This window comes from Entelurus aequoreus, linkage group LG13 (assembly GCF_033978785.1).
Source record: "Entelurus aequoreus isolate RoL-2023_Sb linkage group LG13, RoL_Eaeq_v1.1, whole genome shotgun sequence".
In the NCBI taxonomy this organism is placed as follows: domain Eukaryota; kingdom Metazoa; phylum Chordata; class Actinopteri; order Syngnathiformes; family Syngnathidae; genus Entelurus; species Entelurus aequoreus.
Window position 1 is genome coordinate 18255612 of NC_084743.1, and position 25748 is coordinate 18281359.

Here is a 25748-nt window from a genome sequence, read left to right on the forward strand (position 1 = left end):
GAGCGCCCTCTAGAGGGCCGCCAAAAATATCTGTTTCTCAGCTGTGGTCTGCACTCAGTTGTAAAACACTTTTTCAACACATTTAGTAGTAATGACAACAAACAGAAGTAGTCTGGAGTAGAGATGTCCGATAATATCGGACTGCCGATATTATCGGCCGATGAATGCTTTAAAATGTAATATCGGAAATTATGGGTATCGGTTTCAAAAAGTAAAATTTACAACTTTTTAAAACGCCGCTGTGTACACGGACGTAGGGAGAAGTACAGAGCTCCAATAAACCTTAAAGGCACTGCCTTTGCATGCCGACCCAATCACATAATATCTACGGCTTTTCTCACACACAAGTGAATGCGAGGCATACTTGGTCAACAGCCATACAGGTCACACTGAGGGTGTCCGTATAAACAACTTTAACACTGTTACAAATATGCGCCACACTGTGAACCCACACCAAACAAGAATGACAAACACATTTCGGGAGAACGCTCGCACCGTAACACAACATAAACACAACAGAACAAATACCCAGAACCCCTTGTAGCACTAACTCTTCCGGGACGCTACAATATACACCACCCCCCACCGCAACCCCGCCCCCCCAACCTTGCCCACCTCAACCTCCTCATGCTCTCTCAGGGAGAGCATGTCCCAAATTCCAAGCTGCTTTTTTGAGGCATGTTTAAAAAAAATAATGCACTTTGTGACTTCAATAATAAATATGGCAGTGCCATGTTGGCATTTTTTTCCATAACTTGAGTTGATTTATTTTGGAAAACCTTGTTACATTGTTTAATGCATCCAGCGGGGCATCACAACAAAATTACGCATAATAATGTGTTCATTCCACGACTGTATATATCGGTATCGGTTGATATCGGAATCGGTAATTAAGAGTTGGACAATACCGGGGTATCGGCAAAAAAGCCATTATAATTATATTATCTCTATATATAATTGAAATGTGGAAAGTATCTCCAAAGTCTCTCTGGCCCAAACTGAAATGAAAGTGGACTTTTAGTTATGTTGCCCAGAGGCAAGTGTACAGTATATGAAGGAGCAGCAGCACTTGTTTATGTCCATCCTCCAAGTCTGTGTGGGAGCTTAATAAAGAAGCCTCCTCTCTGGTATTTCTGGTATGCATTATCTACACACCCTACCACCACACACACACACACACACACACACACACACACACACAGTACACACTGCACTGGCCTTGTAGCTCAGCCCCCCTAACAGTGGTCTAATGTATTGTTTCCTGTACTCGCCTGGGTGCTTTATCAACATGGCCTCTCTGAGTCGATTCTGTAGTAACATGATTTATACTACAGTCCTCTTTTAGTGTGTGTCTGCAAGCCATGTGACTCCTTGGAAGGTAAGTCTACCTGTCTGTAGATTATTACTGTCATGATTAGAGGTATTTGAGAAAACCCCTTTTAAAAGTCAGACAAGCCAACTGGGATCATGTCTTGAGTTAGACAAAGTCAATTATTCAAGCCGGTGTAGATTTGACCCAGGAGTCAGTCAAGTGCTGATAAGGCATCTTATCAGTCCAGAAGTAAATATGCAACTCATTGCAGACTCCACGCTCACTCTTCCTAGTTAGACATTGTTTATTTCTGACAAATGTTGTCATAAATACCTGTTGGCGATATGTTGTAACTAGAGATGTCTGATAATGGCTTTTTTGCCGATATCTGATATTCCGATATTGTTCAACTCTTAATTACCGATTCCGATATCAACCGATACAGTGTTTCCCATAAACTGCCAAGATACCTGTGGCGGTAGGGGCGTGGCTATGGGCATGGTCACCATGACATAATCGAGTAATTTGCATAATTTACTACAATGATTTGATTTTCTCTAAAAAGGCTCAAAAAATGTATACTTACTAATTAATAATAACAGTTTTGTTTTAAACGTCCATCCATCCATCATCCATCCATTTTACAATATAATTACAACACTTTATGTACATATTTATATACAGATTTGAACAATAAGTTATTCACTGAAATATATTTATTAATTGTGGTTCTTACAAAAAATATATCTTATAAAATATAAAAGCTAAAATGTCTCAAAGCTCTGCCCCTTTTAATTAGTGCATACTAAACAATTTAACTTTAGCCTACTACTACAACCATATTATTTACCAGCAACATAAAGTGAAACGGAGGCAGAGGTGTCCTGCCACAGTCAGTAACAAATAAACAGAAAACAGTAGTGGTGGTAGATAGACACGGAGCTTCATCAAACATCTGATCCACTGAACAAAGAGCTCCAAAAATCTTGAACTTTAGACTGCCATCAGTTTTACATCCTACACTTAACCATGTGTTTCCTACTGCCTGCAGACTTTGCACCCTTTGTTATATACATATGTTGTGTTTCTAATATAAATACATTTAATAAAGTCAAATACAAATAAGGCAACAAGAGAAGTATCCTACACTTCTCTTTTGTACAGTAAATCTGAACAGCCGATATGGGCATCTACATCAACTATATGATTTGCCTGAGAAGCAAAATTTATTTTTTATTTTATTTTTTAATTTGTGGCGGACGTAATTCTTTCGTGGCGGGCCGCCACAAATAAATGAATGTGTGGGAAACCCTGCGATACCGATATATACAGTCGTGAATTTAACACAATTATGCCTAATTTTGTTGTGATGCCCCGCTGGATGCATTAAACAATGTAACAAGGTTTTCCAAAATAAATCAACTCAAGTTATGGGAAAAAGTGCCAACATTACACTGCCATATTTATTATTGAAGTCACAAAGTGCATTATTTTTTTAACATGCCTCAAAACAGCAGCTTGGAATTTGGGACATGCTCTCCCTGAGAGAGCATGAGGAGGTTGAGGTGGGCGGGGTTGAATGTGCAGCAAGTGACATGGAGAGCTCCGCCTCCTCACTAAGATGCTATGCCCTGCTTTTTGCCTGCAGGCAAAGCACAGACATGTTTCGCACACATTTGGCTGCATCTAAAAGTCTGTAAATCAAAAAGTACGTAAATTGAGGTTGCACTGTATTTGCAGTTCGTACTCTGATCAGTGTTGAAAATGCATCCCGTTTCCCACCCGTTCTTATTTGTTTCCACTAGAATCTAACCCCACGCTAATCCTTCCTAGGGCAAGGAGCAGGAGCACACCTTTGTCTTCAGAATGGATCACCCTAAGGCCTGCAAGCACCTCTGGAAGTGTGCGGTGGAACATCACGCTTTCTTCCGGCTGAGGGGGCCCGTACAAAAGAACTCTGCACGCTCCGGCTTCATTCGCATGGGATCACGCTTCAGATACAGGTAGCACTCGTTAGAGTAACTATTCCATTGTCTTGTAAAGAGCCCCTCTCTATCAGCACCAGGAAAAAACACCAAAAAACACTGAACTTGACTTGGCAATACTGAAGGATGGTTTGATGGAAAAAAAACATTATTGTTAATGTAAGGACAGCCAACCATAGTTTAGGGCTGGACAGTTACAGCAAATTCATTTGATTGATATTGAAATCATGATTAATACCACGATTACCGTTTTTCCGGACTATAGAGCGCACCGGTGTATATAAGCTGCACTCACTAAATTTTCGGAAAAACATTCCCCCACATATATAAGCCGCAGATATATCCATTGTGAAATTAGTTATTTACACATAAAGATTTTATAAATGTTTATTTATATACCTTCAATCCATTCCAAACGGTGTCTGTAACACGGCAGTAAAACGGTTGATCAAACAAAACAGAAGTCATCGTCATGGACCCACCAGCTGCGGAAGCTCGCTCTCTAATCAGCTGAACAGAGTCAATAACTCCACGGTGACGTTTTGGTGAATTTACTGAGAAATTAGTGAAACTGACACAATACAAAAATAATGCCATTGCAAGCTAATAATACTAACACAGACACTCGTAAAAGTGTTAGCATATGAGCTAATACTAACGACACTAGCTTTATTACATTCAATAGCACGTACAAATATGCATGGAAACACTCCTACAGACATCACACATGGGACGCTTTAGTAAGTAAGAGTTGTTTTAGTTATATTGTAACTTTGACAAATGTTGCCTGGAGTGATGAATAAAGAATCCATACGAGTAGAAATGCTACGGACGATTAGAAGACGGAACGGCACTTGTACTTTTGGGTCAAAGCTTTAAACAGCAGAAATTCCACATTCACCCACAGCACCTGCAGTGAGCAAACTCGTCTAAAAGATGGCGCCATAGCAGAAACAATAACACACTGTTTCAGTGTCCTCGCATGTGTTTAATGAAATCTATTTTCTTTATGGCCATCAGTGAAGAAAAATCCATAGATTAGCTGCATCGTTTTATAAGCCGCAGGGTTCAAAGCGTAGAAAAAAAGTAGCCGCTTATAGTCCGGAATTTACGGTATTCATTAATTTGAAAAGATGAGTATTTATTGTACTATAAAACTGAACTTTTAATATAATTCAAAAGAACGTATATAAATTAAATTAAAAAAATAGTCAGCAAAAATTAATAATAGTAACAACAATACATTGAAATAACAATAGCAATAAAATAGAATAATAATAAATGTTTGTTTTTTTTACCTCAGTGTGTGTGCTTTTTGTGTCATAAATACAATTTATAAAAATGCAAAACTCACATTTATTAGTGCAATACATCTTCAGAATCAGAAGAGTTTTATTGCCATTGTTTGAGAACGGGTTCACAAACTAGGAATTTTACTTTACAATTCTGACCAGTATTTTTAGTCAAAGCGTAAAAAAGTATGTGAATGTATCAATAAGTGCTTTAAAGTACATTATGCTTTTGTAAGGTACTTTTTTGAAACCTTTATTTTGTTAACGCAGTCAGACCGGATGTTGCGCACAAGGCTGTTATTGTGAAGGGGGGGGGGGGGGGGTGCGCTGCTGTTCTGAGCTTGACGAGTTTTTAGCCGACGCCGCAAGTTGCGACCGCTCTTTGCACGTTGATCTTACGTGGATGATGTCGTTCACAACTACACAAGCAGAGGAGATATGTTGTGGGTGTATGGATTGTTCTTGATAGCTCGACTTTGTTTAGTTTAGGACGCTTTTCGGGGATGAATGAGCGATACGGGACACATTTTTTTGCCGAACAAATGTTCCTTTTCCTCACAATAACAGCACTCCACTTACATTTTTGTAAATGTCCCTGATATTGTGCGTTTAATGGCGAATTCCGTTTTTTTGGCCAATTCTGTCACTCCGTCTGGGGTTACATTAACGCGGAAATGCCTTACTTTTCTTAGTGACTTTAGAGCTTATTCACTGCAAAAAGTCGGTGTTCAAAAACAAGAAAAAAATATAGAAAAATTTGGGGTATTTTACTTGAACTGAGCAAAATTATCTGCCAATAGAACAAGAAAATGTAGCTTGTCAAGACTTTCCAAAACAAGTAAAATTAGGTAACCTCAATGAAAGTATATTCTCACTAATAACAAGTGCACTTTTCTTGATAGAAAAAAAAATAGACCTTTTTTCTGAATATGTTGAAAAATATTCTTTAATTAAATGCTAGTGCCATTATCTTGACATAATGATATGCGCTCGGCATTACATTTCTTGAAACCAGCAAACTTATATTAAAAAGTAGTTTATTTTTCTTAATGGAAAGGCAACCGCTTGTTACTCTCGGGATCTACTAGCCGCTCAGGCAAATCATATTGTCTAAAAATGCAAACATGACATCATCGTGCCAAGTGCGTGCTCTTTCAGTCAATTAGTGCGCGAGGAATACATATATATATATATATATATATATATATATATATATATATATATATATATATATATATATATATATATATATATATATATATATATATATATATATATATATATATACACACACACACACACAGCCCGGCCCCCAGCCAAATTGTTTTTAATTGTAATTTTGCAGAATTTACCTGAATTTTTCCATGAACTATACCTGTTCAAAATAGTTTGAAATGTCAAATGTTTAAATATTAACTGTCAGTTTACTGTATTGTGCCAACTGTACTACTATATGAGTACGTATTTTCTCTCGTTTCATTGAAAATAAAAAACAGCAAAGTCCATTTGGCTGTCATCTGTTTTAATTATGCGACACAATTGTGTCAAAGTCATGATTTTTTATTTGATGCTTGAAATAAGAAATTATTACTTTGAAAAAGTAGTTTTATACTTGTGAGTGTTGATGTCACTTTGCAACACTTGATATTCTAGTTTCAAGCATGTTTTACTCAATATAGGTCATCAAATCTCAGCAACAAGCTGTAATATCTTACGGAGATCATTTAGGAGCAAAACACTTAAAACAAGTAAAACACTAACATAAAATCTGTTTAGTGAGAAGAATTATCTTATCAGACAGAAAATAAGCAAATATCATCCTTATTTGAGATATTTAATCTTACTTAGATTTCAGTTTTTGCAGTGTTGATTAGACACACTAGCACTGTGTCAAATAAAAAGTAACACCAATGGTGAGATCCCAAACTTTTTTCCTCTCATTCGCTCTTCATCCGTTTCATTGTTACAAGCTCAGGAATTTGCATTTTTTTCCATTATAAAATCTTAATGATCACGGAAAGCCTAAATCCAAATTGAATTATTTGTCCAGCCCTACCCTAGTTTGAGCTACTGTTGTCCACAAGATAGATACATGCTTGTATGTACAGTATATCCACATGGTTACAGGCACAGCAGTGTAGCCCTGTGCTTCCTGCGCGTGTGTGTGTGCTCAAACATTACCCAGCTCGATAAGCACTGGCAGTCATGTTTGCTTAAGTGGAGGGGTTGGCGAGTTTGTTAGTACATCGCTTGAATAGGCCTCAAGTTCACCAGGGGTCACTGATGTATGTACAGATCTCATGTATTCAAAGTCCGCAGCAAAAGTTCTTATTTCAGTTAAATGATGGGGTCTTCACAGTTGATAGTGGCATGCCGCAATTATTTATTTTGTGCTAAAACTGTTGTTTTTGTGGGGACCAGTGGAAACACGGAGTACCAGACAACAAAGTCCAATAAAGCGCGGAGGTCGGCCTCCTTTGAGAGGAGGCCCAGTCGACGCTACTCCAGAAGAACGATGCAGAACAGAGGTGAGTGCGACAGTCAAGAGACTTTGAAGACATTTAACCTCTTAAGCTGTTTGTTTACATGCTTTTTTTTTAATTTTTCTTTGCTATTTGGGCTTATTGGACCCTAATTAGAATAAAAACTAGGAATCATCTTTTGATATGATGTACTTAGTCCATAAGTACACAAACGTGTACTTCATGTTTAGTGACATGCTAATTCTTATTTTTACACTTTTTTTCTTCTCTGTTTGTGTTTTACAGGACCCTTCCATCCTCAGGAGTAAGTTCAATGTTTGTCAAATGTAACAGTTAATTTAGTAAATTGGCTAATTTCATAGTGATCAGCTGTTGCAATTCATTTTGTAGAAATAACTGCTGTTATTTAGTAGGGGTGTCAAAAAAAATCGATTGTTGATTGAATGCCGATTTTGACTTGTAACGATTCTTAATCAATGTTATCCCATTGGGTTGAGTTTTTCCTTGCCCTGATGTGGGATCTGAGCCGAGGATGTCGTTGTGGCTTGTGCAGCCCTTTGAGACACTCGTGATTTAGGGCTTTATAAGTAAACATTGATTAATCGGAAAAAATTAATAAATCGATTTTTGTTTTTGTTTTTTTGTTAAGCCACTCAGGCTGCTTTACAGATTTACTTTAGAAAAGAGAAATGTAGGATACATTTTTCCAAAGCAGTTTTCAGAATTTAGTAATATAAAAATTAGAGATGTCCGATAATATCGGCCTGCCGATATTATCGGCCGATATATGCGTTAAAATGTAATATCGGAAATTATCGGTATCGTTTTTTTAATTATCGGTATCGGTTTTTTTTGTTGTTTTTTTAAATTAAATCAACATAAAAAGCACAAGATACACTTACAATTAGTGCACCAACCCAAAAAACCTCCCTCCCCCATTTACACTCATTCACACAAAAGGGTTGTTTCTTTCTGTTATTAATATTCTGGTTCCTACATTATATATCAATATATAACAATACAGTCTGCAAGGGATACAGTCCGTAAGCACACATGATTGTGCGTGCTGCTGGCCCACTAATAGTACTAACCTTTAACAGTTAATTTTACTAATTTTCATTCATTACTAGTTTCTATGTAACTGTTTTTATATTGTTGTACTTTCTTTTTTATTCAAGAAAATGTTTTTAATTTATTTATCTTATTTTACAATTTTTTTAAAAAGTACCTTATCTTCACCATACCTGGTTGTCCAAATTAGGCATAATAATGTGTTAATTCCACGACTGCATATATCGGTTGATATCGGTATCGGTTGATATCGGTATCGGTAATTAAAGAGTTGGACAATATCGGAATATCGGATATTGGCAAAAAGCCATTATCGGACATCCCTAATAAAAATGTATCAGAGCTGTTTATCTATTTTATGGAGGAATGTAATTAAGCATAGAACTGGCACCCAATGTTATCATAAATTATGGATTTTGAATCGAGAATCGATTCCGAACCAAATCGTTAACCCTAAGAATAGAATTGAATCGAATCGTTATTCACAGCCCGAATACTAACTCATTGCAAATCTGAAGTGTAAATCTGATGTCAAATGTCGAAATAGCTAATATATCCTTCTGTTCCAATTTGCCACGAATGTGTAACCCATGACATATATAAAAAGCAGCACTGAGATTGTGTGTATGGATGGGTACCGAATCCCGCCGGTCCTTCCTCCTGAAATCCAACAGTGCCATGTTTCGGTCGCAGGGTTGCGCGTGACGTCGTGCTCGGTTGCAGAGAGCGGACTCAGCCAATTTTTAATGCCGACAAAGTAATTGACTCAAAAAACGCTCCAACGTAAGTTAAAGTAAAGCCCTATTTTTCCAAAAATGCACCAACTTGATGCTAATATAGTCCAGTGTGGCTAATATTGGCTTTGCTATTGACATATTACTGATTAGCATTCGCGATTTTAACACTTACAAATTTGTTAATGAAAACTACAACTCAGATGTATGTTACAATCAAACAGCTGCTGAGTAATACGTGCAATACTTACAGTATTAACACTTTGTAGGGCGCAACAGACAGCAAAGCCTGAACTCGGCATAAACTATACACTACTGTCATATTTGCAAATGATAGTCAGTTGCGTAATAAGTACAGTACTTGCATGTTCTCCCGTGACTGCGTGGGTTCCCTCCTGGTACTCCGGCTTCCTCTCACCTCCAAAGACATGCACCTGGGGATAGGTTGATTGGCAACACTAAATTGGCCCTAGTGTGTGAGTGTTGTCTGTCTATCTGTGTTGGCCCTGCAATGAGGTGGTGACTTGTCCAGGGTTTTTATTTTTATTTTTACAGTATTAAGGATCCCCATTAGCTGGTTGCCACAACGACCCACTAGTCTTCCTGGGGTCCACAAACTCAATACAATTACAAGTAAAAGCATATACTGTATTTTTTGGACTATAAGTCGCACTGGCCGAAAATGCATAATAAAGAAGGAAAAAAACATATATAAGTCGCACTGGAGTATAAGTTGCATTTTTTGGGGAAATGTATTTGATAAAACCCAACACCAAGAATAGACATTTGAAAGGCAATTTAAAATAAATAAAGAATAGTGAACAACAGGCTGAATAAGTGTACGTTATATGAGGCATAAATAACCAACTGGTATGTTAACGTAACATATTATGGTAAGAGTCATTCAAATAACTAGAACATATAGAACATGCTATACGTTTACCAAACAATCTGTCACTCCTAATCGCTAAATCCCATGAAATCTTATACGTCTAGTCTCTTACGTGAATGAGCTAAATAATATTATTTGATATTTTACGGTAATGTGTTAATAATTTCACACATAAGTCGCTCCTGAGTATAAGTCGCACCCCCGGCCAAACTATGAAAAAAAACTGCGACTTATAGTCCGAAAAATACGGTAATTACAACTACACAATACAGAAACAAATAAAAGCATCAACAAGCAAACAATTTACAGTCACAGAATAATAATTACCATATAAATATAACTGCACAATACAAAACCAAAAAAAATTCATCAACAAGCAAACTAATTTACAGACTCAGATAAAATATTACTTTCCTTTTAAAAACCTGTTTACTTTCAATGCCGGTGAGAATTCGAGGCAGGTTATTCCAGAGCGATACAGATCTATAAATAGGGTCTACTCCGCCTTCCGCCCGAATGCAGCTGAGATAGACTCCAGCACCCCCCGCCACCCCAAAAGGGACAAGCTGTAGAAAATGGATGGACTTACAGTATTAACACTTCGTCGGGCACAACAAACTACTACACTACGGCCATCTAACGTGTTGGACTTGCAACTGTAATTGCAACTTAATATCTTACCTACATACTCAGACATGTGAGAATGAAACAAATGAACAGCAGTTATTAGCATCTCATTTTTAAATGTTGCAATAAAAATTAGATTTTGTTATCAAAAACAATATTTACTAACACACACACAAAGGCTTATTTACGGGGGTTTAAAATGTCAATGTGTCTGTTTGCTTAGGGTTCTTTCGTCTGGCAATGGAGTCAGCCCCGGCAAAGGCAACCAGGTGATGGTTAAACCCGCTCTTTTTCCATCTCGTTGAAATCATTTCCACCAAATGGAAGCAGGAGTCGTAGTGTCAACTAGTGATTGTTATTGTGTTTGTCTCTCACCACATGACAAGGTCTCCTCCGGTAGAGGCGCCTGGTCAGGAGTGCCGGTCGTCAGCCTGGTGCCAGCCTCTGCCTGCGGCCCGCTGGAAATAGAGCCTCTGCCCAGGAGTCCTGGAGGGGAAAAGAGAAGGTGGGTACATTTTTTTGGTAAAGTGATGTCGCTTGGTTCAACCTGTTAAATGGCTGTCTTGAAGAGTTAGAAGAAAAAGAGAGCGGGAGGAAGTGTGTTTGCGTGGCAACTTATCCCCAATGTGTTGGCTGCAAGTCGTTTCTGTGACTCAGGAGAAAGGCATTGCTTAATTCTCAGCTGATGATTGAGTTCTAGTAGATGTGAAACTGCAGCAAAATCATGTAATTGTTATTCTTCTAGCCAGACCATGTGTCTGGCTAGAAGAATACAAATGACATCATTTTTAGAACAGTGTTTTTCAACCACTGTGTGCCGTGAGATATTGTCTAAATTATGCAACTTCACCTACCGTATTTTCCACACTATAAGGCGCACCGGATTATAAGGCGCACCTTCAATGAATGGCCTATTGTAAAACTTTGTTCATATATAAGGCGCACCGCATTATAAGGCGCATAGAATAGACGCTACAGTAGAGGCTGGGGTTACTTTATGCATCCATTAGATGGAGCTGCGCTAAAGGGAATGTCAACAAAACAGTCAGATTACGGATGTCCGATAATGGCTTTTTTGCCGATATTCCCCAACTCTTTAATACCGATACCTATATCAACCGATACCGATATATACAGTCGTGGAATTAACACATTATTATGCCTAATTTGGACAACCAGGTATGGTGAAGATAAGGTCCTTTTTAAAAAATAAAATAAAATAAGATAAATAAATTTAAAAAAAATTCTTGAATAAAAAAGAAAGTAAAACAATATAAAAACAGTTACATAGAAACTAGTAATTAATGAAAATGAGTAAAATTAACTGTTGAAGGTTAGTACTATTAGTGGACCAGCAGCACGCACAATCATGTGTGGCTTACGGACTGTATCCCTTGCAGACTGTATTGATATATATTGATACATAATGTAGGAACCAGAATGTTAATAACAGAAAGAAACAACCGTTTTGTGTGAATGAGTGTAAATGGGGGAGGGAGGTTTTTTGTGTTAGTGTACTAATTGTAAGTGTATCTTGTGTTTTTTATGTTGATTTAATAAAATAAAATAAAATAAAAAAAATTTAAAAAACGATACAGATAATAAAAAAAACTATAATTTCCGATATTACATTTTAAAGCATTTATCGGCCGATAATATCGGCAGGCCGATATAATCGGACATCTCTAAGTCAGATAGGTCAGTCAAACTTTATTAATAGATTACAAACCAGCGTTCTGACAACTCCGTTCACTCCCAAAATGAATAAACAGCTGTTTTATTATTTTCCCCCGAGGTAAAGTCAGTGACGTGGTATTTTGTTTATCTTTTAACAACAGCAAGGTATAACATGTAGTGCAACATTTATATCACATAGTGGAGGGGAACTTTTCCTCCATTCAATAAACACATAAAAAAAAGTCTGATACTGTTACGGTAAATCTAATGTTGCGAGACCTGTTGTGGCTCAATATTGTTCCATATACTATAAGGCACACCGGATTATAAGGCGTACTGTCAGCTTTTGAGAAAATTGGAGGTTTATAGGTGCGCCTTATAGTGCGGAAAATACGGTAATTGAACCAAAAAATATTTTTTGCAAATCAATAATTATAATAACGTGTCGTTGTCTAGTGCAGTGTTTTTCAACCTTTTTTGGTATGAAAAAGTTATGTAACGCTTAAACCAAAAAAGGCATTGAAGCATAGGGATGGCTATACGAAACAAAAGTAAAACTGAACTGGCTACTAAGTAAACAAAAACAGAATGCTGGACGACAGCAAAAACTTACAGCGTGTGGAGCGGAGACGGCGTCCACAAAGTACATTCGTACATGACATGACAATCAACAATGTCCCCACAAAGAAGGATAGCGTATGCACAACTTAAATAGTCTTGATTACGAAAACAAAGCAGGTGCGGGCAATAGCACTCAAAGGAAGGTGTGAAGCTGCTACTGGAGAACACCAACAAAACAGGAAGGGTCACCAAAATAACAGCGCAAGACAGAAACTAAAGCACTACACACAGGAAACAACAACAAACTCAAAATAAGGCATGACAACCTGGTGGAGTTTCATTTTTTGACCTTTTCTGCTGGTGGTGTGCCTCCGTATTATTTTTATGAAAAAAATGTGGCTTGGCTCAAAAAAGGTTGAAAAACACTGTCTTAGAAGACCTAATTAACCTAATTGAATTGCAGCAAAATCATTTGAGAAAACTTGCAGCAACTCTGGTGCAAAATAATAATATTATTACTATTATCATTGTGGTTCTGTTAAAAAGGTGGAACTCAAACATTTTGAATATCGTGCAGAAGTTCATTCATGTCAGCAATTCAGATTTAAATGTGAAACTAATATAAAGGCATTACATGCAAAGTGAGATATATCAAGCCTTTATTTGTTATAGTTCTGATGATAATGGCTTATAGTTTCTGAAAACTCCACATTTTCTGAGATTTTCAATTTAAGGTTTTCATAAGCTGGAAACCAGGGATGTCCAAACTTTTTCTATTGAGGGCCCACACACTGAAAAAAATTTAAGTATGTGGGGGCCATTTTGATATTTTCCTTTTTAAAACCATTTTTAACCTATGTTGGTCTCTGGGACTTGGAAGGTCCTAAAATAAGGCCTATATGATTTTTATATTCAGCGCTTAAGTCTTTAGATTGATTTCAGGTCTGTCATTATATAAATTAGTTTTTATTATAATGTTTTATGTCCTCATTGTCAAAACTCTTTTTTTATGGTAAAAACACAAAATATGCAATATTTTACCCCCCAAAAATAATTTGATATGAAGTAATTTGACTCTTTATTAGATTAATAATTCATAACAATTTAGATTTAATTCACAATTATTTTTTGTGCAATTGTAGTTTAAAAAAACACTAACATTATTCGGAACCCAAAAGGGCCCACTCATAAAAGTGTAAAAAAATAATAAAAACTTTTTTTAAATTTTACTTTCATCATTTAAATCTCGAGATCAACTTCTGATCTATCCGCTATTTAAACGTTTTTTTTCTATGTTTTTAAAAAAAATTAGTTTTATGCCATTTTTGGCAAAAAAAACTAAGTATGGCAAACACACAAAATATGCAGTATTTTATAAGTGTATTTAGTGTATTTTGTTATGTGAAGTAATTTGAGCCTACAATAATTCACATTGATTTTAATTCAGTATTATTTTATGACCGTTTAAAAAAAAATAATTATTTGGGATCCAAAGGGGCCCCACTCATAAAAGTGTTAAATATAAGTCATACTTTTTTTTGGTAACTTTCTTTACCTAAATCTCTAGATCAACTTCTAATGTATCCGACGATTATATTTTTTTAATTTAGTTATTTTATATTATGTTTTTTTAAAAATGCCATTTTTGTCAAAGACTACTTAGTTTTTTATATGGCGAACACAAAATATGCAATATAAAAGTGACATTTTTGATGCGAACTGGAGCCCTCAATAAATCAATACATTAATTTTGATTTATTATTTTTTGAGCAATGCCAGCTTTAAAGAAAAAAAAACAGCCTGCATGGCAGCTTTGTGTCATTAATTTCAATATTGTATATTTTTCTCGATGCATTTTTTAAATGACCGTTTTTAATGGTATTTCAAATGATATTCAAATGTTTTGAGATTCAGCTGAAGATGTCTGTTTTCCAAAGAACTGCAAGCTGTATGTGGCGTTGGGTTGTGTAAGGCGGGGGATGTAGTAGAAGATAATTTGCATCATTTTTAGGGATGTCCGATAATGGCTTTTTGCCGATATCCGATATGCCGATATTGTCCAACTCTTTAATTACCGATACCGATATCAACCGATACCGACATCAACCGATATATACAGTCGTGGAATTAACACATTATTATGCCTAATTTGGACAACCAGGTATGGTGAAGATAAGGTACTTTTTAAAAAAATGAACCAAATAAAATAAGATAAATAAATTAAAAACATTTTCTTGAATAAAAAAGAAAGTAAAACAATATAAAAACAGTTACATAGAAACTAGTAATTAATGAAAATTTGTAAAATTAACTGTTAAAGGTTAGTACTATTAGTGGACCAGCAGCACGCACAATCATGTGTGCTTACGGACTGTATACCTTGCAGACTGTATTGATATATATTGATATATAATGTAGGAACCAGAATATTAATAACAGAAAGAAACAACCCTTTTGTGTGAATGAGTGTGAATGAGTGTAAATGGGGGAGGGAGGTTTTTTGGGTTGGTGCACTAATTGTAAGTGTCTCTTGTGTTTTTTGTGTGGATTTAATTAAAAAAACAAAAAAAAAACAACCCGATACTGATAATAAAAAACCGATACCGATAATTTCCGATATTACATTTTAACGCATTTATCGGCCGATAATATCGGCAGACCGATATTATCGGACATCTCTAATCATTTTACATGATGCATGTAAACCAAACATGTTTAGAAACAAATAACTTTCTTGCGTTTTTTTAATGTTAGAAGCCTTTGAGGGTTTTTTGATATAGGCAAGCCATCTACTGTGCGGCATTGTACTGCAAGCTGCATCATAGACAGTCCCATTATAATGTGTTTATGAGCGAGTGGCCTTACAGATCTAATTGTGTGCGATGTTTGATTGTGGTATTGATGCCTACAAGCCAGTACATACTGTATGTTCCCCTCTGTGTTCCAGTATTAGGATGTATTGAGGAGCCAAGGCATGTCAGGTAGGTGTGGTCATACATTGAGCTTTTTTTTGCCCTGGCTCTCATAATAACCAATCAATCGCTGTTTACTGATTTCAGCTTTGAAGAAAGGTTGTCTTTTGGTGGCGTTATTTCTTTTGATTCACTGCTTGTATTCTGATGATAGCATGTAAAGCCAATCTAATACCTGCAAATGACTCTGGGTGCTTTATGGGCGTCTTTTCTTTTGGCATCAATTAATAATCCATGGCTAATTCGTCTGACCCTGGAGCATTTATTTATGTCTACCTTTTTAATCAATTAATTTTTTTGTAATGTCAACAATCCCCTTAGATTACCATAGTAACTAATTAGATTACCATAGTAACTAGTATATCATGCAAAAGCACAGGTTCCAACCATTGAAATACTTTGTATTAGAGATGTCCGATAATGGCTTTTTTGTCGATATTCCGATATTGTCCAACTCTTAATTACCGATTCCGATATCAACCAATACCGATATAGACAGTCGTGGAATTAACACTTTATTATGCCTAATTTTGTTGTGATGCCCCACTGGATGCATTAAACAATGTAACAAGGTTTTCCAAAATAAATCAACTCAAGTTATGGAAAAAAATGCCATATTTATTATTGAAGTCACAAACTGCATTATTTTTTTTAACATGCCTCAAAACAGCAGCTTGGAATTTGGGACATGCTCTCCCTGAGAGAGGTTGAGGTGGGCGGGGTTGGGGTGGTGAGGGTGTATATTGTAGCGTCCCGGAAGAGTTAGTGCTGCAAGGGTTTCTGGGTATTTGTTCTGTTGTGTTACGGTGCGGATGTTCTCCCGAAATGTGTTTGTCATTCTTGTTTGGTGTGGGTTCACAGTGTGGCGCATATTTGTAACAGTGTTAAAGTTGTTTATACAGACACCCTCAGTGTGACCTGTATGGCTGTTGACCAAGTATGCCTTGCATTCACTTGTGTGTGTGAAAAGCCGTAGATATTATGTGACTGGGCCGGCACGCAAAGGCAGTGCCTTTAAGGTTTATTGGCGCTCTGTACTTCTCCCTACGTCCGTGTATACAGCGGCGTTTTAAAAAGTCATACATTTTACTTTTTGAAACCGATACCGATAATTTTGAAACTGATACTGATAATTTCCGATATTACATTTTAAAGCATTCATCGGCCGATTATATCGGCAGTCCGATATTATCGGACATCCCTGCTTTGTATAGTTCAAAGACTTGCGTTTATTTGAAAACATCACTGCACATTATAATGACGGATACAGTTTCCATCTTAAATATCTAAAAAAAATATTTGGGAATGTCCGGTGGGCCAGATTGAAAAGCTTCACACGCCGCATATGGACCCCGGGGCCTTAATCTGCCCAGGTTTGTTTTAAATGATAAACGTGCGACCAATTTGCTGCTTCAAATTAACCTCCTGCTGATTTCATTGCTTCCTGTCCTTTTGACATATTGACATATGAGTCTCTCTCCTTCATCCCATGTGTTCAATACTTTTGCCACGCTTCCTCTCACGTCTTGCAACTCTCTCTACCCTCGCGCACATCATTTCCTTCCATCCCATTTATCCCCCGTCCTCCTCATCCCACCTTCGTTCTCCCCAGGTCTCCTCTCCCCTGCGTCCCACTTGCTCATGTGCCATCAATGCTCCTCACGAGGAGATGGGAGCGGAGCAACTGACAACGTGAATGGGACAGCATGGAGTCCCACGTAGAAAGTGCGGGGGGAGACGGCCCACATGGACGTGAACGCAAACACCGCTTAATAACTGAAACATTCCTCATTAATATTCTCTCCAAGTCATTTCCCTCCCTGAATGTGACCGTCACTTCTCTATCTCGTTTTCTTTTGGCATCACCTTGAGATGCACCACTTTTTAGTTTGCATGTCCTCCCACCTCCACTTGGTCATTTGATAAGTAGCACGCCTGCTCTAGATCAACTTCAGATCTGTCCGTCAATTCAAAGTTTAAAAAAAAAAAATGTTGTGTATTTTTTTAATTTGTGTGTGTCATGCCATTTTTGTCAAAGTAAACTTTGTGTTTTTTATATGGCAAAAACACAAAATATGCAACATTTCCCTATAGATATTTCAAAGCGGAATATTTGATGTGAAGCCTTGAATAGGTCAGTTCATAACATTGATTTTATTTTTAATTTTTTGAGCAATGACTGCTTTAAAAAATGGCATGAAACACACATTAAAAAAATACATTTTTTTATATTTTTTTTTAATGTGTGTTTCATGCCGTTTTTAACAAAGTTTACTTTGACAAAAATGGCATGAAACACACAACAAAAAAAAAGTCTTTTTTTTAATGTGTGTTTCATGCCATTTTTGTCAAAGTAAACTTTGTTTTTTTTTATACGGCAAACACACAAAATATGCAACATTTCCCTATAAATATTTCAAAGCGGAATATTTTTTTGATGTGAAGCCTTGAATAGGTCAGTTCATAACAACATTGATTTTATTTGTAATTTTTTGAGCAATGAAACACACACATTAAAAAAAGACAACATTTTTTGTTTGTGTTTCATGCCATTTTTTAGCAAAGTTTACTTTGACAAAAATGGCATGAAAAACACACATAAAAAAAGACAACAAAAAAAATTTCTTTTTTTTTCATGTGTTTCATGCCATTTTTGTCAAAGTAAACTTTGTTTTTTTATATGGCAAACACAAAATATGCAACATTTCCCTATAAATATTTCAAAGCGGAATTTTTGATGTGAAGCCTTGAATAGGTCAGTTCATAACAGCATTGATTTTATTTTTAATTTGTTGAGCAATTACAGCTTTAAAAAATGGCATGAAACACACATTAAAAAAATACTTTTTAAAAATTTTTTTATGTGTGTTTCATGCCATTTTTAACAAAGTTTACTTTGACAAAAATGGCATGAAACACATAAAAAAAAAACAAAAAAAAAAGTTGTCTTTTTTAATGTGTTTCATGCCATTTTTGTCAAAGTAAACTTTGTTTTTTTTATACGGCAAACACACAAATTTCCCTATAAATATTTCAAAGCGGAATAATTTTTTGATGTGAAGCCTTGAATAGGTCAGTTCATAACAACATTGATTTTATTTTTAATTTTTTTGAGCAATGACAGCTTTAAAAAATGGCATGAAACACACACATTAAAAAAAGACAACTTTTTTTTAATGTGTGTTTTATGCCATTTTTAACAAAGTTTACTTTGACAAAAATGGCATGAAACACACACATAAAAAAAAAGACAACAAAAAAATGTGTTTTTTTCCATGTCTGTTTCATCCCATTTTTGTCAAAGTAAACTTTGTTTTTTTATATGGCAAACACTAAATATGCAACATTTCCCTATAAATATTTCAAAGCGGAATATTTTTTTGATGTGAAGCCTTGAATAGGTCAGTTCATAACAACATTGATTTTATTTTTAATTTGTTGAGCAATGACAGCTTTAAAAAATGGCATGAAACACACACATAAAAAAAAAAGACAACAAAAAAATGTATTTTTTTCCATGTGTGTTTCATGCCATTTTTGTCAAAGTAAACTTTGTTTTTTTATTTGGCAAACACTAAACATGCAACATTTCCCTATAAATATTTCAAAGCGGAATATTTGATGTGAAGCTAATAACAACATTGATTTTATTTGTCTAGCAATGGCAGCTTTAAAGAAAAAAAACCCGCCTGCATGGCAGTTTTGCGTTATTAAAGTCAACATTGCAACTTTTTCACCTTATACTGTATTTCACTTGTTGGCTCTTTCATTCCAATTTTTTATGCTTTTTTTTTTTATTTAGTATTTTTAGAATGTGGCGACGCCAGTTAAAATCTGGAACAGATGTTTGTTAATGTAAAGTTTGCATTTACCAATAATGAAAAATAATTTATGTATAATATGTCTCTTAAATTAAATGTCACTGAATTTATGTGCAAAATAAATTGCGTGATCACCACTTTAGTTTTAACTTTTGCGCTCAAGAAACTTCTCTTTGACTGTAGCTGCAGACCTCTTCTGTTTGTTATTGTAAATACATTTAGAGTTACGCAGTTCTAAAATAAATACATTCTAAGTTATTGATGAGTAGCAATAATATGTACGTTTTCTAAAGAAAGTCAAATTAAAATGCAAATTAAATTACATTTTCACCACTTTAGTCATATTTTTTGTTCTTAAGAAACATCTCTGTGATTATTTCCACTTCTTTTGTTTGTTTGATACTGTCATTACTGCCACAAGTGGTAGAAAAGTGTATTACAACTTGCCCATACTAAGCACAGCTGAGAAACAGAGTTTTTGGCACAATGGCATTGACTATATGAAGTAGATGAAATGATCATAAATCATGTGCCGGCAGATGAAACCAAGATGTTGGATTACAGTTGCAGTGTTTGGTGGGTCAGTTGGTGCATCTCTCCAACTGACCCACCCACTGAGAGAGTAGAAGATGAGAGATTCTCTCATCTTCTACTCTCTCCTTTCCCTGAGCCTTCTTTTGTTCCGACTCTTTCCTCCATTTCATCTCCTCTTTCCACTTCTTCTATTCTTTACACATCGTCTGTAAACTGATCTGGTATCAGTAGATCTCATAGTATTGTAGTCCATTGTATCAAATCCCCAAAATTTCACTTTTAATTTCTGACACAAAATGTGGTTTATATGAACAATTTCATTATATTTTCATCGTTTTTTTTACTGGTGATCTTTAATTTGTTTGTGATTACTTCATGGTCCAGATCCTGGTTAAAAGTTAAGTTAAAAAAGGGTCGAGTGTTTCCCACAGGACTGTAATCTACTTGTGGCAATGGTGGGGGATGGGATGACGTCAGTTTGTTTAATTGGCCAAGGCACATTAGCAAAAAGCGAAGAAGAAACACATTTTTAGAACTACAAACTTTTTTCTCCATTTTTTCTTTTTTTTTTTTAGGGCTGTCAAATAATTTTTAAAAATCAGATAATCACATTTTGGATGAATCATGATTAATTACAGGTGATTACTCTCTTCCATGAATAAAAAGATCCCAATATCTGTACACAAATGCAACTTTATTGTGAGAATGTCATCCAGGATTTTTTTTTTAACGTTTTACTTGAACGCATGTCATTTATTTGCAGAAAACTTGGGAACAGTTTTATCTAAAGTTCTTTCTGGCTGTGTTTCGGAGTGAAATTTTCCAGTGAGCACACCAGTCAGTCTCTTTTCTTCGATTTGATCACTGACATATTGTGGTAAAGGAAAAAGAGCTTGTAAGGTCCCGCCCAAAAAAATTGTAATGCATTTTTTACGCAAATTTGATTTATGCAAGTTTGTAATCACCTAAGATTGATCCAAATTCCAAAATGTGATTACTCTGATTAAAACTAAATCTATTTGCTTAAGTTGTAAATAAATTAAATTGAAAATCTATTTAAATTTAAAAAAATTAAAATGGAAGACTCATACGCTCAAAAAATTGCATGATTAATTTAAATGTGTACAAGATTAATGCGATAATTTTTTGTGATTATTTAAATGAGGTAATTCGTTGATTTTGACATCCCTCTTTTTTTTTTAAATTTTATTTCATTTCTTGTAGGCAGGGGGAGCTGCCAAAAGTCTTGCTTTCTTGGCAACACTGATCCTTCCTGCTCAGTCTTCTTATTCTCTGGCAGACCGGGTGTGTTATAATGTGTTTATAAACGAGAGCGAGCCGGATGCATCGATCTATTTACAGTACATGAATGTATGGGAACATATTCTATCTTTTGTCAAACGATCCAAAATGTTCTTCACCAAACTGAAGCCGGACTATGCTGTGCATTGTTGTATTTTATATTCATTGTGTTGAACACATTGTGACCGTGCAAAATGATGATTTAATTAACACTTGAGAGTTGTAAAATTCCTTTTAAATTCACAAGGTGTTTGCCGTGTAACATTTACTAAATATTCTTGTAGTTTGTTTACTTTGTAATGAATATTACTAGTTTTAACATGTTGTAATGTAAGGTACATGTTTAGAGCAGGGGTCACCAACGCGGTGCCCGCGGGCACCAGGTAGCCCGTAAGGACCAGATGAGTAGCCCGCTGGCCTGTTCTAAAAATAGCTCAAATAGCAGCACTTACCAGTGAGCTGCCTCTATTTTTTAAATTGTATTTATTTACTAGCAAGCTGGTCTCGCTTTGCCCGACATTTTTAATTCTAAGAGAGACAAAACTCAAATAGAATTTGAAAATCCAAGAAAATATTTTAAAGACTTGGTCTTCACTTGTTTAAATAAATTCATTAATTTTTTTACTTTGCTTCTTACAACTTTCAGAAAGACAATTTTAGAGAAAAAATACAACCTTAAAAATGATTTTAGGATTTTTAAACACATATACCTTTTTACCTTTTAAATTCCTTCCTCTTCTTTCCTGACAATTTAAATCGATGTTCAAGTAAATTTATTTATTTTATTGTAAAGAATAATAAATACATTTTAATTTAATTCTTCATTTTAGCTTCTGTTTTTTCGACAAAGAATATTTGTGAAATATTTCTTCAAACTTATTATAATTAAAATTCGAAAAAATTATTCTGTTGCAAGTTTTTATAGTTTATATAAAACTATAAAAACAAACCTAGAAAATCTGTAGAATCAAATTTAAATCTTATTTCAAAGTCTTTTGAATTTCTTTTAAAATTTTTGTTCTGGAAAATCTTGAAGAAATAATGATTTGTCCTTGTTAGAAATATAGCTTGGTCCAATTTGTTATATATTCTAACAAAGTGCAGATTGGATTTTAACCTATTTAAAACATGTCATCAAAATTCTAAAATTAATCTTAATCAGGAAAAATTACTAATGATGTTCCATAAATTCTTTTTTTAATTTTTTCAAAAAGATTCGAATTAGCTAGTTTTTCTCTTCTTTTTTTCGGTTGAATTTTGAATTTTAAAGAGTCGAAATTGAAGATAAACTATGTTTCAAAATTTAATTGTAATTTTTTTCGTGTTTTCTCCTCTTTTAAACCGTTCAATTAACTGTAAATATCATTAATAATAACATAGAGTTAAAGGTAAATTGAGCAAATTGGCTATTTCTGGCAATTTATTTAAGTGTGTATCAAACTGGTAGCCCTTCGCATTAATCAGTACCCAAGAAGTAGCTCTTGGTTTCAAAAAGGTTGGTGACCCCTGGTTTAGAGGAACATGTAAAAAGCCTAATTCAACTCGATCCAAAGGTGCCTTTTTATATACATTGTTATGAATTAACTTTTTGCACACCTCACCTGATGAAGAATTCAATTTTACTTGGACCAAAGATGTATATCTTTCAAAGGAATATATGTCTAATTTGATTTTGAGAAAATAAAGACTTATTGCTCTGACTAAAATTGACTGTATATTTGACATTTCTGTTAAGGACTGTTTTATTATTTCATGCATTGGCCAACTCAGGTTCTGAAATGCCACATAAATGACCACTGGCTAGGTTTCCTCACACTGCAGAGTCCACACATTTGTTTGCGATAGCATTAGGTAAGTTACACAACTTGCTGACTTGGAAGTTTTATGGTGACTTTATCGCTATGTCGTACTTTGCTTTTCCTGACATTCATTGTTTTTCACTCCTTTTGTTTCTAGTTTGCCGGTGGCTGCTGACCTGATTGAAACGTGCATTGATGATGTCCTCAGGGCTTCTGTCAGTCCCACGGTGAAGGCTGGCGATGAGGCAGGACCAAGTATCGCTTTCGCCCCTGCCAGCGCCACCTGCGAAGACCTGCTCGCCCTTACTGGTCAGTAACAACTAACACACATGCCATGAAGATGATGTAGCTTGACACAATGTATTTATATTACACATACAAATTAGGGCTGCAACTAACGATTAATTTGATAATCGATTAATCTGTCGATTATTACTCCGATTAATCGATTAATAATCGGATAAAAGAGACAAACTACATTTCTATCCTTTTCAGTATTTTATTGAAAAAAAACAGCATACTGGCACCATGTTGTGGACATTGGGGGTGCAGCATACACCAACAATAACACAGAATTGTAATTCATCAGAACTGAATCAGATATTGTACACGTTTCTGTTGTGAATAATAAAGGATTCATTTTAGGCTGCCTCTGAATAATAGCATGAAATATTCCAGCACCTTCATAACGTTTAGTTATACTAAAGTGTCACTCAAATCTAAATATATTTATATAGCTTTATCAGCCCGGCTACATTGATCTATTATGAAACCAACCTGAGATATTTCTGTCCGTTACGTTTATTTCGAAATTGGTAACCGTGCGTTTTCTCTCTCAAAACGGAGTCAAATGTGCCGGGGACACATTATCAGCCCCGCGTTGCAACAAAGGCATAACTAACGTTACTCACAAAAAAGCTGAACTCATGAATGCTTGTTGCCACTATGGACTTAAAAAGTTACATACTGTGAGTTCTTCCCTTCATCCATGGCTCCAACATTTTTCTTCTTCAGGTGCTCCTGAAGCAACGTTGTACTTCCGTGCCATTTTGCAAGAAACGGTCTTCTTTGAAGTCTTTAAAGTGAAATTTTCCCACACTTTTGACGACTTAGGTCGTACGCTTTTCTCCATTGAAGCAATAACCTCAAGATGTTTCTCCGCTAAACTATCGGTAGTGTTTTCCTGCGCCATTTTCAGAATTTTTCCAGCAAAGGAGACGCCGTCGTCACGTGAGCTGCACATAACACATCATTGGCTAGCTTACGCCACCTCATGAGACGTAGCCTCAGCGCCGCCCTGGCGCTGTTTTGTACTGTTTTTGTACTTATTTTGATTATTGTTTCTCAGCTGTTTGTAAATGTTGCCGTTTATAAATAAAGGTTTATAAAACAAAAAAAAACAACAAAAAAATAACAAAACAAAAAAAGCCTCCGCGCATGCGCATAGCATAGTTCCAACGAATCGATGACTAAATTAATCGCCAACTATTTTGGTAATCGATTTAATCGATTAGTTGTTGCAGCCCTAATACAAATTAGAGATGTCCGATAATGGCTTCTTTGCCGATATCCGATATTTCGATATTGTCCAACTCTTGATTAACGATTTCGATATCAACAGATACCGATATATACAGTCGTGGAATCAACACATTATTATGCCTAATTTTGTTGTGATGCCCCGCTGGATGCATTAAACTCTCCCTGAGAGAGCGTGAGGAGGTTGAGGTAGGCGTGGTTGGTAGGGCTGGGTTGAGGTGTTGGGGGGTAGGGGTTAGCGGGGGGTGTATATTGTAGCGTCCCGGAAGAGTTAGTTCTGCAAGGGGTTCTGGGTATTTGTTCTGTTGTGTTTATGTTGTGTTACGGTGCGGATGTTCTCCCGAAATGTGTTTGTCATTTTTGTTTGGTGTGGGTTCACAGTGTGGCGCATATTTGCAACAGTGTTAAAGTTGTTTATACCGGCACCCTCAGTGTGACCTGTATGGCTGTTGACCAAGTATGCATTGCATTCACTTGTGTGTGTGAAAAGTCGTAGATATTATGTGAATGGGCCGGCACGTAAAGGCAGTGCCTTTCAGGCACGCCCCCAAAATTGTTGTCTGGGTGGAAATCGGGAGAATGGTTGCCCCGGGAGATTTTCAGGAGGGACACTGAAATTCGGGAAAATCGGGAGGGTTGGCAAGTATGACTGGGAGACGCAACTGCTCTGTACTTCTCCCTACGTCCGTGTACCACTCCGTACAGCAATGTTTTAAGAAGTCATAAATTTTACTTTTTGAAACCAATAGCGATAATTTCCGATATTACATTTTAAAGCATTTATCGGCCGATAATATCGGCAGTCCGATATTATCAGACATCTCTAAATTAAACTCATTTTGATTTCCCAATGAAGAAACAGCAGCTCGCCTCAAGCAGTTGGAGTTGGAGAGCAGTCCACGTCTGTCCAACAACAAGGTCAACATCAACATGGTCATGAATAATCAGGTGGGTGCACTTTCATCTTTCACTTCCCATCGTTAGGGCAAGAAGAGCCCACGGTCTCGCTCGCTCATCTCTCTCCGGGTCTTTTTGTCTCCTCACAACCGGACACCTGAAGGAGGACGTGGTGAAGCTGGCAGAGAAGTGTGGTCTGAACAGTGCAGGGAGTAGTCCTGTGGTCACGCCGCTACGCACCCCAGATGAC

At 36.0% G+C, this 25748-nt stretch overlaps 2 protein-coding genes across 6 annotated transcripts in view; one reads left to right on the top strand and one right to left on the bottom strand.

The window, feature by feature from the left end:
* LOC133663222 (frizzled-7-like) overlaps positions 1-25748 on the bottom strand; it is a 791936-nt gene that overhangs the window by 418725 nt on the left and 347463 nt on the right. The window lies entirely within an intron of this gene.
* Positions 1-25748, top strand: part of epb41l5 (erythrocyte membrane protein band 4.1 like 5) — an 81046-nt gene that overhangs the window by 37932 nt on the left and 17366 nt on the right. For 3 of the 5 annotated variants that reach the window (XM_062067527.1, XM_062067523.1, XM_062067524.1), the window contains exons 12-19: positions 3146-3315; positions 7011-7117; positions 7358-7376; positions 10620-10665; positions 10783-10901; positions 23220-23371; positions 25458-25549; positions 25662-25748. The exon at positions 25662-25748 is cut by the window's right edge and continues 48 nt beyond it. In XM_062067527.1, coding sequence (XP_061923511.1) covers positions 3146-3315; positions 7011-7117; positions 7358-7376; positions 10620-10665; positions 10783-10901; positions 23220-23371; positions 25458-25549; positions 25662-25748 — 792 coding nt within the window. The remainder of the gene's footprint in view (positions 1-3145; positions 3316-7010; positions 7118-7357; positions 7377-10619; positions 10666-10782; positions 10902-23219; positions 23372-25457; positions 25550-25661) is intronic. The other 2 variants (XM_062067525.1, XM_062067526.1) reach the window with 2 other exon arrangements.